This window comes from Falco rusticolus, chromosome 4 (genome assembly GCF_015220075.1).
Source record: "Falco rusticolus isolate bFalRus1 chromosome 4, bFalRus1.pri, whole genome shotgun sequence".
Lineage (NCBI taxonomy): Eukaryota > Metazoa > Chordata > Aves > Falconiformes > Falconidae > Falco > Falco rusticolus.
The window spans coordinates 11,030,063-11,045,154 of record NC_051190.1 but is presented as its reverse complement, the minus strand read 5'-3'; the positions used below and the strand labels follow the sequence as shown (position 1 = coordinate 11,045,154).

Below are 15,092 nucleotides of genomic sequence, written 5' to 3'. Positions count from 1 at the left end.
TCATAAAGCAAAGAATTATGCGTTCTTTGTGTTTAGAAGAGAATTTATGTAAGGATTGCTTACATGTAAGAGCAGTCTTATGTCTGAATTAGAGCTTTGCCTAGTTTCAGTATACATGCTTAGACAAGTGTTGGCTGAAAACTAAAACTTGTGGTACCCTTTCAGACAAGTGGGCTGCATTTTTTTGACAGTGTAGCTTGATATCATCTGACCACCAAGAAATGATACCGGGAGCAAGAAGATGAGATGTCTTATTTATTTGAATTTGTAATAGAGCAATAGAGAGGAAGGCAGTCCTTACTTTCAAAAGCAGCCGATACGGGACACATTTTGGTTGTGCAGCTTGGCTGTAGTTTGCTGCTCCTCTTCAGCTATAAGGAGGCACTTCTGCTGGATGATATTAAGGTGCTGTTTCTTGTATTTGGCACTTTGCTGCAATGTATGGTCAATTTATGCCTCTCGAGGATTATTTTTCTTGTTTGGGTGCTGATTCAGTTGGGCTTGCTCTTGGTGTATTTCTAAACCTCAGGGCTGAAACTGTGCTTTCTTCATTTATCGGTTCCTCTTCCTTTTTGGATATAAGTTTAAAGATGCAGCTGTTAGCAGCTGGGCTTTGAGATGTGATCTCTATTTTGAACTGGTTGGAGTCTGCATTTCAAGTGGGATGTCTTTTTCAAATACGTATGTAATACTCTTTATAAATACGGCATTTATAATCCGTATTTTCTCTCATAGATTAATCAGACTAATTTTAACTTTGCAGTTTCTCATCAGTATTACAGGGAAGTATGGTTGCTGTATCTTCTAAATCAGGAAGATGCACTCAGTACTGGGAGGCAGCAGTATGGCTAGGTTCTTATCTGAAGAAGCTATGAGCAATGGCATATGGTTGATAACTTAATGGAAGCTGGATAAATAAAGGAAAAGAAGCTCTGACATATCGGGGGAAAGTCATTAGTGGACTTTTTCTGTATCCTGTTTTCTATTAGTCTGTACTAAACTGCTTTGAAAATCTTAGTGGGCTTTTCCTTTGGTTTTCAAAAAATGGGTTCTCATATTGAATACATTTGTTTATCTCAAGGGCTGAATTGTTTGGGTGCTTTTGATTTCTGTTTTGCATTTTTTTAATCTGCATTTAAACACATAAACTTATTCTTTCTCACCCTTTTTATAGACCTTTACATAATGCTTTAGGAACATTAATGTGATTATACAAATAAAATTTAGAGTGAAGCAAATCCCTTTGCAAATGATGTAAGATTTCAACACATGGCTCTTGATTTATATGGTGAGATATAATCAATTCCCTTGTGCCATTATTCAAAAACAAAATATGAATGAATTTCTTAGCAAAGTTTGTAGCAACTTTTATAACAGTATCCAAGTTTTCCTTGTTTACCTACATTGTTTGCATGGAGTAAATTCTGTCTCTTTAAAGTCACACTCAGTATTGTTCACTTTCTTTCTGTGTCTGAGTGCCTTATTCACTAAGAAAGAGTAAAATATCTGTTTAGTGGACTGCTAAAATGGGCCTTGCACTATTTTTGTGGACAGGATGAGATAGAAGTTGTTTTACCGTCAGCATTTTGAGGACAAAAATTGGATACTTGAAATAAATGGAAAGAAATGTCAAAGGTATTGGTCATAGCTGGTCTCGGTTACAAATTCCTATTGCCCAGGACAGAATGTTCTGAAGTGTTTCACGTCGTTCTGTTGGTAGGTGGTGCAGAGTGATCCAGCCCCCACTCCCTACTTGAAACTTCTATTGCTGTAAAGCTAAAGAAAATATGCAAAAGTTTAGAACTGTGCTGTAACTTGTGGGGCTCAGTAAGAGAAACAAAACCAATACTAAGGGCTGGTTGCATCCTTTTCAGTGCTTCCAGGTGTTTGCATTTTAAAGGCCGGGCAAAACAAAGATGAATTTTAGTTACGTACTTCAGCCTCTTGAAGAAAAACCCTACATTCGAAGTATTTTAAAACCACGGATGAATGTCTCTGTCAGTCGGGGTCAAAGTGAAATGGAATGAAATACTGTACTGATGTTCATGGTCTGGTCGGAAAACAGGAAGTTGGTGATTTAAAGCTTCTCTGGCTCTTGTTATTTGATCCAGTGGGTGCAGATCAGCTCACTGATTCACTTCTCTGCTGGTTCCACGGCTGACCTTTCGAAGGAGATGCAATTCCAACTCAGTTCTTGTGTGATCTAATCCACACCCCGCACCTCCAGTCACCTAAGCACAGTCTAGCATTATTCTGGTCAGACGCTAATTCCTACACATGCTACACTTTTGGAACAGTGTTTATGGTCAGTTAAGAATCTGTGCTGCATACTCCCTTTACAGTTGATCTGGTACTGAGAATGTAGGGGAAAAAAAAGAATGGGCTTGAATGTTATGCCCATTTATTTTTCTTCTGATATGTCTATGGGAAATTTAGGTACAAGAACAGATACCATGAATGTAAGGGCAGAAACTGTTTACATCTAGAATAAATACAGATGGGCTGATTAAGTTATTTACAAGGTACCGTATGGGTCAGCATGAAGTGCTGATTTTTAGTAGGTTGAGAAATCCACTATCTTTCCCTTCATATGCCTGAGGACAAGCAGACCTGTCTGGAAGCTAGTCCCATCTACAAAGAAATCAGGTGATTCTTAAAGCTCTGGGTGAGCACAGCCAGGGTGGTGGGGGCTTGCCTCCTGTGAGAGAGTTGGGGCAGCACAGATAATCTGCTTTGGTTGAGGGGAAAAAGCTTTACTTTACATGATTCTGCAAATTTTCAGTGGTTTTCCTAATAAGGATATTGTCTTAAAGGGAATATCGGGACCCAAAACTTTTCTTAACTTGCATTGGAAACTGTGAGGATGGTCAGTAAATATATTAATGGGAGCCATCCTGTTAAAGCCTCCTGCAACACTGGAAAATACTCCTGTATTGATACTCTAGAGTTTCCCCTACATGTAGGAATTAGGGCAAGCTTTTTGTCATGGAAAATGACGCTTTACAATTGTATTCTCTTTTTAGTGTAGTTTAACATTGAGAAATGTGAAGAACACAGCTAGTAGTCCCATACAAGCTCTGTCTGGGCACGTTTGAGAACTGCAAATATCATTGAAAAAGTTTAATCATGTGAGTGAATATTTTAAAAGTATTTGTTAATTCTCCTTCTGATAGTTACTTGTGGGATGCATGTCAGATACATCAGGCATAATTTAAGAGGGGAGAGTACCCATAGCATTTTCAAGGAATGCTTCGTAGATGCCTCATTAAAAGCTAAGATGCATTCTGAGTATATGCACTCAAGAACAGGTTTTTTCAAACAAAATTTTTGTTCTTTAATGTTATCTGAATTCTGCAAAAAATACTTCAGATTAATATATGTAGACTGGTTTAGGACTGGCAAATGTTTTCTGTAATGATTTCACTGAACTGTTTAGGTGGGTAGTTTCTAAAAAGGTACCATTATAAACAGGAATATTAATAATAACATAAAGAAAAAAAATATCTTTGTATCGTGGCTCTGCTTAAGGTAGAAAAACTGCATAGGTCTCTTGTGCATCTTCCAGTTCCATTTTGTGTTGAGGAGTGGCGGTGCTGGAAGATTTCTCAATTCTTGGCAGTTTATTCACCCTGTCCATGGTTGTAGAAGATGAAAGATCTACTGCCATTATGATCACATATGAGATCACAGTGTCTTTCAAAATGGTGTGGGCTAGTGTTTATGGCAATTTCAGTCTTGTAGTGCTTATTTATTTCTTTGAAACACAAATGTTTAGAAAAACTTTTTTAAGTCCTTAAACATGACTTGTATCACCAGTGTTGCAGCTATCGCAGTGATTGAAACTGGAGAGGGAGGGGGTCGGTCGTAGTGAGTGAAAGCAGGGTTTGATTCAAGCCCCCGTACTTCTAGGTTTCAAAGTACAACGTCAGAAGTGAATAGAGAGGTAGAGGTAAATGCTAAATTGTTTATCTCCAGTTCATCTAGGCAGGTAGTGCTGTCTAGGAGGTTTGGCTAAAGGAATAATGAACATATGTTTAAGTATACAAGTGCTTGAAACTGCAATTCTAGTGAATATTTAGAATGGCCTTTTAAGTCTGTTCTGGCATTAGTTAAGATCATACCAAACTGTTTTGGTCCAGGCTTTTTAGTGAGGGGGGTTTCTCTTACGTGAGCACACCTCTTCATCTCCATTCTCATAATATTCTGTGGATTCTCCCAAGAATCCACAGGCGTTGATGTGGCATTCAGTTTGAACAATGTTGCAATTATAACTCACTATCATCTGAAAAAGGGCATTTCTTTTGGTTTTGGTTAGCAGCCAGAGATCCAGGGAACCTAAACAAATTTGTAGTGGTGAAGCTTACCGCTATTGTTATGATTTCAAGAAGGGATACAGGATTTTTGTTGTTTTCCAGGAGCTGTGCAGCTGCTAGATTTTTTCCCTTTTCTTTTAGTCAGCTTTCTGTATATTGCCTGTGACCATTTTTTGCTGACTTACTTGGAGAGCTCTTTATATTCCAGTTACTGAAGATTTTAGGTCAGCCACTAGACTTTTCATCTACTCTATTTTGATCAAAGTTTGAGCAATTTGTTCCTCTCTGAATTTTTCTTCCTTTTTTTTTTCTCTACAGTCTTCTCTTAGTATGGTTTAGTTTGGTGGTGTTGGGAATAGGCGTACAAAGATTCGTCTGAAGCTAAGTACTATTTATGCCTTTCACATAGGGCACCAGGCTTTGTAGAAAAGGTGAAAAACATAGTTTTGTTTCCACTTAAGCATTGCATCCAAGATGCAGGACAAAAAGCTAACATTTTCAGTATCATCCTGTGAGTAAATGACTCTGTGATTAAAATTACTAAGTTAAACTTCTCTAGACTGTTTAGAGTAGTCTAACCTAAATGATGTTCTCTAAGACATGTCACGTACTGAGGATAAAGCCCAGATCTGCTGAATCCAATCCTTTGATTTGGGATTCTCTTCATCAGTGCTTGTGTATTTTGGTTTCTTTCAGGAGTTAGAAGATAAATGGGGTTGGCCAGGATTAGAAGATGGGCTACTAAGGGATGTGCAGTGGTTGGAGATAGATTTGAGAACAGTTCCAGCTGCATAAGACAGATAGTAATGGCTTGAATGCTGAGAATCGTACAGTAGCATTTGACATGAACCTTTATAATAGCTGCAGAACTGGTACTAAGAAAAGGGAGAGAGAAGAAGAAATTATACTGAGAGTCCGGATCTATTCTAGCAATGTTGTTCTGTACGCATTCACAGTATAATCTATTGTATATTGATAAAAACATAAATGATCTCTGGGACAGAGCATTCCTGTGCAGCGTTCACTTCTTGGATCTGAATTTTGAGGTTTCAGCCCTTCAAAAATGTTATGTTAAGGACTCTTGTCCAAGTACTTAATATTTATTTAGGAGATAAATATTTTTTTATTGCTACAAATATTATTACAGTATTAAAAGCTATCTAATGTGGGGACTTCAAGCAGGATGGTTACCTAGCCAGACATCAGCATTAGTATGAATGCAACAGGTGGCAACATAAACTTATCAGACAAAACACTTGGTTATGTGCAAACTGGGGGTGGATGGGGAATATTTATTAAAGGATGGTTTGCAGAACTGAAAGAAAAGCTAAAATGAAGCCTCATAAAACTGGTTTAGTCTGATCAAGCTAAACCTAGACTTGATCTTTAAAAGCTAATTTCATTCCTCTCTTCTTGAGAACTCCTTGAAATAAGTAATGGAACAGCAAGCTCATTAAGGTCAAGCTTTTATAGCATCTGGGAAGAGCTAAATAAATCTTAAGTGGTGGCCAGTGTTGCACTTTTCCTCTGATAATCCCAACAGGTGGAACCCCACGTTTCAGTGACTGTAATACCAGACATATCTATGAACATTCAAATCTTTGCAAGAAAGCTTTGAGGACTTTATTTTAATCTATGAACGTCAGACTAGGAGATGGTAGATTTTTGTATTGCTAATGATTTTGCAATGATAGTTTAAAAGATTTTGTTGCGCTTGGTGTTGTACAAATACGTTATAAGGAAAGATTTTTTTTTTTTGTTCTAAAAATTCTACGGTTGAATTCAGCCAAGTTAAAGTGTATTAGATTATTTTCATAGAAGAGGTGGGAAAACAGTCACACAGGTGCATGGATTGGTATTGTAGTGCTATGCTTTTGGTGGCGCAGGTGCTTAGGGGGAGTAAGCTATTCCATGGGTGCGGGTATAATGGGGTTGATTTTCAAATGGAATGTAAGTATTGCAGCACAGATGATGCAAATATCAACATAATTGTGACCATGACAATCTTGCAGTCTCATAAACAGAAGTAGAGTAAGTGAAGAGGCTCAAACCTGTGGTAATTTTAAATGATGGGGTATGTTATCAGGCTGTTCGCTTTCTTCTTTTGAATTGTGGACTCTGCTAGAAGGTCAGTCATCTTACAAGAAAGCAGGCTGGGATATGTGGCTTTGTGCTTGTGGTGCACTCATGTGCAACTAATTGCTGCTTTTCTTCTTTTTCATCAATAGGTGACAAAGAAAGTCAAGTCCATGCAGATGTTCCATACTCCTGTGACTTATGCTATGCAGGGTGACAGAGTAGGTATCTGTGTAACACAGTTTGATCCCAAACTGCTAGAACGAGGCCTAATTTGCACGCCAGAATCACTTCACACTATCCATGCTGCAATAATTTCCCTGAAGAAAATCCAGTATTTTCGAGGAGCTCTTCAAACCAAGGCCAAGTTCCATATCACAGTTGGTCATGAAACTGTTATGGGAAGAGTGATGTTTTTCAGTCCAGCTCCTGCTGACTTCAACAAAGAAATTCAAGAAAAAGTTTTTGATTTTGAAAAGGATTATCTTTATCAAGAGGAATATTTGTCCAAGGACTCAAATTCTTCAGAGGAAAACAAAGAAAACGATCAGTCAGAAGTTCAGCTCCCAAGACAACAGTGGGCTTTACTGGAGTTTGAAAAACCAGTCACTTGTCCTAAACTGTGCCTTGTGATCGGCTCCAAGCTGGATACAGATATTCATGCAAATACCTGCAGGCTGGCATTCCATGGGGTGCTGCTCCAAGGCATGGAAGACAAGAACTACATGGAGACTTTCCTTCCGAAGCTGAAAGTGTACAAACTGAAGCACAAAGAAGGACAAGTGGAAAGGGTAAGCTGACTCTAATGCTGTACGTGGGAAGGGGAAGTACTTGCCCCTGTGTAAGTACATATATTGGTGGGCTACAGAATGTTCACTGTTACGTTCCAGAGTCTTTATGTGCTTTTTAAAATGTTTGTATACCTATATTACATTTTGCCCGCTTGCAGGCGGTCAGAAATTGCTGCTTAAGTGACTAGTTTGTTCAGTTCAATGAAGTGTTGAGTAATTTGATGCTGCTTTTTCACTGATTCTTTTGCTGCCTGGCCACACTGTTCTTCCTGCAAACTTGCTTTGCTTGTGTACTTTCCTAAGTGGCTCATCACTTTGCTTCACAGTTGACAAAACTTCCAGCTTACCATTGACATATTTTACACAGTTATTCTGCAGTCTATTCAAGATGTATAGACAGTGTAAACCAAATAGAAAGTAGCATTAGATTAAATAATACCAAAATGCCATTAATTCTTGTATGCATTTTCACATTTTGTTAAATAAGAACCTTGGTTAGTAACATTTAATTTAGTAGGCAAAAAGATGCGATAACATGTTGGGGATCCAGCTTGTGACATGGAGGACTGGAGTGTTGATGAATGCACGCTGTGTGTTGCACAGGTGTTAATCTGCTGTAGTGTATATACTTGACCCACCTCATTGTGGCAGAAAAGCCTTCTTGGAAGAGTTAGCATCTACAGGAAAAATTAATTGGGACTATTTACTGTCCCTTCATTGTGGATAGAAACACTGTCTATAGTGGTTGGTATTATTACATTGCTGTCCTAATTATGATCAAGCTTTTATAGCATCTGGGAAGAGCCAAATAAATTACATTAAATTACATTGCTTACCCCTAAATAAACAGTGATTATGTAAAACTTTAGCAAATGCTTACTTGATGTATTAGTGTGGTAGGTATTTTATTAACTTTTGGGTAGATGACTATTAATTTTTATTTTCCTAATCCAAAACCTGATTGTTTTAACAAAATATTTAGCATTTGCTGTTCTTTTCAAAATTCTATAAAGCTGTGTTGAGTTCTGCATAACATCTCTCTGTACTTTACTATAGACAAGTAAACCCTTAGCATACCTTATCATGTTTGCAATTTATAATGTAGACTTCTTGAATACTTTTTTGTTTGCTTGCTTTACTAATTTAATAGTAAAAAAATAAACAAAGATCCCTGTCAGGCCATGATTTTGAATTAGTGAGGATCTTTTCTAAGTACCTCGCTACCTTAATTGATCAAGCAGGCAATTGGTATTTCCTTCTTTTCTCTGAAGTTTCTATATTGCTGTTCTAGCTTTGGGGGGGGGAAAAAAAAAGTTTCTCTTTTGAATTTCCCCTGCTGACTTTGGAGGCTATTCTTTTTAAAGGAACTGCAGACCTGTAGTGTTGTATTGGGTTTTTGGATGCTGATTTTGTCACTAGGAAGGTAGGTAGGTAGGAAAAAGGAGGGTATCTGTAGCTTTCCAGAAGCTTTGTTTCCATTAATATGGGTTATATGGAACACCCAAAATCAGCAGTCACTCTTCAGAATTTTGGTAGCAGGTGTGTGGTTTCCTTTGTTTGAAATGGCCGGCTGCCTTCCTCTTTGGCTGATGGTTATGTTGAACGACGGGTCCAAAGTATTCTGTCGTGTAAGCTGCAAAGAAGCTCTAGACCAAATGTGTGTGTCTGGATAACAATTCTTGTGATGCTCTAGAGCCGTCTGAACTCATGGAACGTTTGCCTTTACTTTTGCTAAAAGTTTACTTGTTTGTGCATGGCCCATGTTTCTAATAGGCAGTGAGACCTGGCTTTCCGACTCCCTTTTGTTTCCCTGTGGCTGTAGGAATAGGAATGAGAACAGAAGTCTGTGTGGCCCATGGAGACAGATGCTGCTTGTGTTTTGTTTAACTAAAATAAACCGGTCTCAGATTCTTTCTTTATTTTTGCTTCCAATACATGGCAGTAGTCTATGGGAGTTGAAAACTTGCAGAGTACCTACTGTGTGAGCTGCCTGACTTGGCTAACAGAGCTTGCCATTAGTCTCGGGTTTGCATTTTTAGTTGTTTTTATTTAGTGTTATTTGCAAATCCTTTGCCAGTTTATGTATTCTGCTATTAATTTTACTGCATACATAATGGAATAACATTAATCGAATTACACATATTTTATTTTCTGGTCCAGAAAATAACCCAATGAATGTAGGTTATTTAGTATTTGACCAACAGAGTAATTTATTAGGCTGATATATTAGTGAGCTGTTTTGATGGCTTCCTGTGCCTTTTAAAGTATAGAGCTGGTGGGTGTAGGGGGGGTGTGGAAGGTATTTTTGATCTGTCTTTGTCTGTCACATAGTGTGCCCTATATATGGGCCTTGATCACTGTTTGTACAAACACTAATTGGCCCTGTAAATGAACCGTTGCCATTGAATAGTGAGGCTGCGGATTAGGTTTGCTCTCTGATTTTGCCGCCTGTGGTACGGTAGATACTCGGGGTTAGCATTTTCCCTGGTGTGTGCCAGAAGGCTTGTGGAGCAAACGTCCTAAGAAACACTTGTGGTATAAAGTCACAGGGGCGTTCAGGGACTTGGGAGAGTTGGTGGGAAGAGGGTTGTGCCAGTTATAAAGGGCCGGCTGGAGAAGTACTTAGAGCACTCGTTGAGGTAGCTACTGGTAAGTCTGTGCTTTTGCAGAGACGAGAGCAGTGGGAACAATTGGGTGGTACAGTGACTTATTTTAGTACACAAAGTCGCTAGCTAATAGAAAATCCGAATCGGCTGGTCCCACCCTGCTGCTGATAGATGGCTGGAGATTAGGATCGCTGAATTTAGGGTGTCTATTCTTGGCACCGATACAGGAAAGTTTCTTTCTCTGTTGAGCAAGGAAGCTCTCCCCTCCTCACCTTCCCTGGGGAGGCGTAAAAAATAATAATTAAAAAATACACGTTACCTTCATGAGAAGTGAACTTTTCCTCCAAAGAATACTGCTGGGGAAAATTGGCTTCATAGCTTCCTGAAAAGCTGGGAGAGAGGGAGGCAGGGGCACATAACATTCGCCTTGCCGGGTTCAGCACAGGGTGGAAACATGCTTCCATAACTGAGTCGTAGTGGAATTCAGTAGTGCCCGTTTGTAAATCGTTGCTGCTAATCTGATGTGGGCTCTCCCAAGCCCCCCTGCTTGCTGCTAGAATTAAAATAAATTCCCTGCAGTTTAACTACTAGTTTACCCCAGAGAAATCAGGCATTTATGGTTTGGCTTTTTGTTCCTATTCTGATTAATTTCAGAGCTCTGATGGAATAGTAAGAATTGTAAATTCATTAAGTTTCAGCATCACAGTACTTTTGTGCCCCTTGTGCATGGCACCCTCCTGGATTTTAAGGTTTATTTTTTTAATAAAAGTAGTACAGTTGTTCTCAAAGACTTTTTTGGCTTTTTAAGAGCAAATGTGACATTTTTGCTGTTTCACATAGAAATGAAATTCATGAACTGGGTAAACACTGTATTTTAAAAAGGTAAACAATTGGATTTAAGCTTGAAAACAGTCTTGAATTAGTACATTTTAGTGAAAACGCACACCTAAGCTTCCTGGTTTTTCTTATCTGCTCAAATGATGGTAAATGTTCTATAAAAATTCAAGTACCCTTGCACTTCTTTTTGTACTGCTTGCTGTTTCCTTTTGACATCTTACCTCTTTAATGTTAAAACTGAACGGAGCACTGGGAGAGAAAGACTCAAAGCCTGACTACTGTTCTTCACCGGAATTTTTGAATTTACCTGTCTGCAGCATATCCTTGAGCTCCCCCCCCCCTTCCCCCCCAGCTTGCTTATTTATCTGCTGATTTTTCTTTTAATTGCTTTTTTTAGATCTGTGTTACTGCAGTATCTGTAAAATTTGGCCTTAAAACATATATTATCTGCCTTTTTGGTTAAGTTTGTGTTTTCTGAGAGCTGCATAGTGCAGGAAACATTGCTTCTAACCAGGCTGGGATTGCATCTTGCATATGAAAAAGTTGCACGACTCAAACTGCAGTTAACGATTTTTATCTGATGTTTTTTAACTGTTGTAGAGGTGTGTGAATGCTTTTCTTTAGCTTTAGACCAGTTTTTTGGGGGGTAGAGTAAGTCTTTAGCAGTTAGTTTTAAGGAAAACAACTCTGCCGTTCTCTCGGAACTAAGCGGGCACTGACAAAGGTTTGTATTTGCTTAACTTGATGATTTTTAAATTACGTGAAATACTAGTCCAGTTTTCTCTTGCAGAGAGGACTTGAGAGAAGGGACAAGTTCAGTGGAAGGAAGTTAGCATCCTTCTGGCATGGTTATGTTGAGGCAGAGACTGTTGCCTTCTGGACACTTCATTTTTGCAAAACCTTGGCTGCCTGACAAATGTACTGTTGGTAGGAAAAAGGGCTTAGGCTGGCAACAAGTGGCTTGTACTGATAAAAGGGTAAAAGCATGGCTGAGAGTGCTATTGTGAACACCAGTGTTGCTTTAAGGAGTGCGATGTGGGAATCTCCGTGAAAAAAGGGCAAATGAGATGCTGTGAAGCAAGGTTGTCCCTCTGAGTGGGCATGCGGTGGGGTGTGCATGCTGAACTGTAGCTGGTCAGCAGTCCCTGGAGTTAGAGATGAGCAAATTACGAAGATAAACAGCAACTGTTGTCCTTGGTCTTGTGCTTCTGGAGACAGGCTGCTCACCAGTCAGCTCTTCACAGTTCTGTGCGCAAAAAGACTTGATTAATCCAAACACCACCTCTGAAATACCTTCCTCAGAGTTTTACCTCGGCACAGCATTGCACGTTAATTCTAGTCTGACTCATGAAGCGGTTACTCAGTTCCTGGGATAAATCCGTTATATTTGTCACGTTATTTGCTCTTTGGGTTCCATGGACATACAGGTTGAGTGCAGAGTTTCAACTGAAAGGTGAACTGTAGGAGTGCATCATGTTTTCCTGCATGACTCAGATATTCTGCCTGTTTTGAAAGTGTTTGCACAAGCAGGATTTATCTTAGGATGGTTGCCACAGGGTCTTATTGTCAAGGATGCTCGTAAATCAGTAGCTCTATGGCAGAAACAAAAGGAGAAGGAAAACTCTCTGCCTTGCCTGAATAGCACAGGCTGCACCTTCTGCACTTTCAAACTTGTGTGGTGAAAAATATATGCATGTTTCAGCCGCAATTGTTTCCCATTTTAAGCATAGCAGGGTGTTTTTCCTATGAGAATGGGCTTGTCCTTCCTAAAGATGCTTTTGCTGTGTTCTTCTGACATTAAGAATTAATTCTCTCTATGTATTTCAGTTTTTTATGTCTTTTTCTCATTTTTTGCCTTGCTCTTAGGCTCTACTTACTTGATGGTAATCACGTTGCACTTGTTTCTTCAGCAGTTTCCTTTCATGTGTCACAGCCATGGGATGTCCTAGTTTTATATATAGTCGCTCTGTTTCCAAGTTTTGTGGGTTGCTGGATAGTGAGTTTTCTTATTGAACTTGTTCCCATGGGGACTGAGGCTATCATGTAGCTAGCATGCTTAGTTTCTGGAGGATGGAAGAATCACTTACTGCTTAATAAAACATGTTACTAATTGTTTGAATATTGGTGTGATCTAAGTGTCCCCAAGGAGAAAAGTATTGTTGTAGAAGGAAGATGTGAAAGCAGGAGAAAAAGCTTATCTTTCAGCATCTTTTGAAAGTGTTGGGTTTTTTCTCTTCTTACGGTAGGGATAACAAGAGTTGTGTCAGAGCAAGTATGTAATCTGAGTCAAATGGCAGGTCTTTGTCACCACTGCTTTCTGGTCTTTCAGAAGAAGGGTGAGATACAAGATAAGAAGGTGGAGATCAGGACTAGTAAGCAACTGCAGGAAGTTTGAGAAAACTGTATTTAAACTTGTTGATGACCCAGACTATCCTTTAGAGAGCTAGGCATTTTGAAAAGCAGCGGTTGTGAAAATGGCAAATTTTTTTAGCAGTTATCAGCCATATTTTGTCTTAATTCCTTATGGCTTTTTATGAGTAAAAACACCAACGTTTCGTTTAGAGTACACGCCAAGTTTACGGTAGCTCAGCCACACGCTTAACCAGACTGAAGGAGGAGGGTATGAAGAAGGAAAAATGAACTCAACCATGAGTGAATAGGAACATCCATCCATGTGGTTTACTTAGAGGATGAGACCAGACTTCTGGGGAGGTTGTCTTTCCTAGGGGAGGTGGGAAGTTAGTACAGGAGTGCCAGGGTATTCCTGTCTGGAAAGATTCCTGAATAGTGGGTCGTGTGTGAGCAACACTGGCACATTTTTCCTTTCCAGATATCTTACCAGTAATACCGGAATTTGTTTCAGAGAGTTGTGGCTGTGCACTGTATTTAACATATTTGCCACAGAAGTACCATTCCTTGAATTTTCCTTTGTTGCATGGTTGCAGTACTGCTGGGAATAAAGAGGAGTAAATTTTACCTGCTCAGAGCTAGTTAGATTCTTCCATCTAACTTATTTCTAGATAAAGGATATTTCATTGGCTTACTAGGGCTAACTAACATTTCATCTGCTGTTTTCTTATAGTGGCACTGTAGTGCCAGCAGGGTAGCAAGTAAGACACAGCGTCAGCCAGGCAATGATGCTTTCTGGGTGACTGATACGGTGTGCAGACTAATATGGGCACAAAGTGAGTAACAAGGCCAAACTGTATAGTGCAAACTGATAGAGTGCTGCCTGCAGGCACAGGCAGTGACCTGGGCTGTCTGCAGAACCTTCTGTGACTCTAGCTGGGAGAAGTGGTGGATGTCACTCCATCTACTGTAAACATGCAGACGCCACAATTAATATTTTTCCTGCTTTGAAGTCTGAACATGAGTTTGTTTGGTTCTGCTTGGCTGCTGATGGTATGCTAAATACAGTAATAATACGGAGATGAAGGCAATCAGGTGAATAAAAGTGCACAGCTCATTCACTAGTTAAAATGCACTGTAAAATAGGAATATAAAAGATGCATTTATTTATTGGGTCTTGTTTAGTTTTTTAGTAAAAGGGTTTGAGAAGCTTAGTGGGGGACAGGGAAGGGAGGGCTATATGCTCATTAGGCATAAATGCCATTTCTGCTCAACAGTGCTGAGAGAAGAATGGTGATGTTTACTGACTGACACAACATATGGATTAGCACGCTAGAATAAATTTGTCATAAAAGTGTACCAGCTAAGTCACAGAATCTGCTTGCTTACTCATATGAAAAGACTGGTATTTTGCTCACTCACCAACAAAAGAATGGCTTGCTTCATGTGACTGAGTAGTAGAATTTTGCAAGGTTTGTGTAACACCTATGGTTATTATTTACATTATTAAATTTAAAATGCAGACATGCTTTTGGGTCATGCAAGTGTATGGACAGCTGGTCTTGATTTTTCTGAGGTTGTGTAAGAGTCACCTGTGGGGGAATCGGTTTGTCAGCAAGGCAACCAATACACCATTTTATTTATTGGATACAAAAATAAATTAAGAATGTTACTTAGGTTGCAAAATCAAGCACTTGAAAGTTAGGAAATACCAGATTTACAGTTGCCTATGCAACATTAATTCTGTTCCCCTGTGCCTCTACCCTGTGCACTTAATAAGACAGGGCTCCTGTGAAATTTTTTTGGATGTGGTCATGTAAAAGCTATATCATGGGGCATATCAAAGAGGGACAGGAATAATGTTGTATGGACATCTGGCATTTCTTAACTTCTTAAGTGCCCAATTCTGCAACTTGAATAACTTACGTTATATATAAATGTAATTTCCTAGGCATTTTTAAAGTAAAAAGGTAAAGTAAAACTAAACCTGCGTATTATTGAACTGTAACTATCCCTCTACTGTACACCTTTGCTAGGGTTTGAGTTACAATATTCAGCAGCGTAGCACAGAGTTGTACTGCTTGCTGCCACAAACCTTGTTAACCAAATGGCTGAAGGAA

At 39.2% G+C, this 15,092-nt stretch overlaps 1 protein-coding gene across 3 annotated transcripts in view; it reads left to right on the top strand.

Moving 5' to 3' along the window:
* Positions 1 to 15,092, top strand: part of EEFSEC (eukaryotic elongation factor, selenocysteine-tRNA specific) — a 128,735-nt gene that overhangs the window by 65,792 nt on the left and 47,851 nt on the right. For all 3 annotated transcript variants that reach the window (XM_037385176.1, XM_037385177.1, XM_037385178.1), the window contains exon 5: positions 6,542 to 7,180. In XM_037385176.1, coding sequence (XP_037241073.1) covers positions 6,542 to 7,180 — 639 coding nt within the window. The remainder of the gene's footprint in view (positions 1 to 6,541; positions 7,181 to 15,092) is intronic.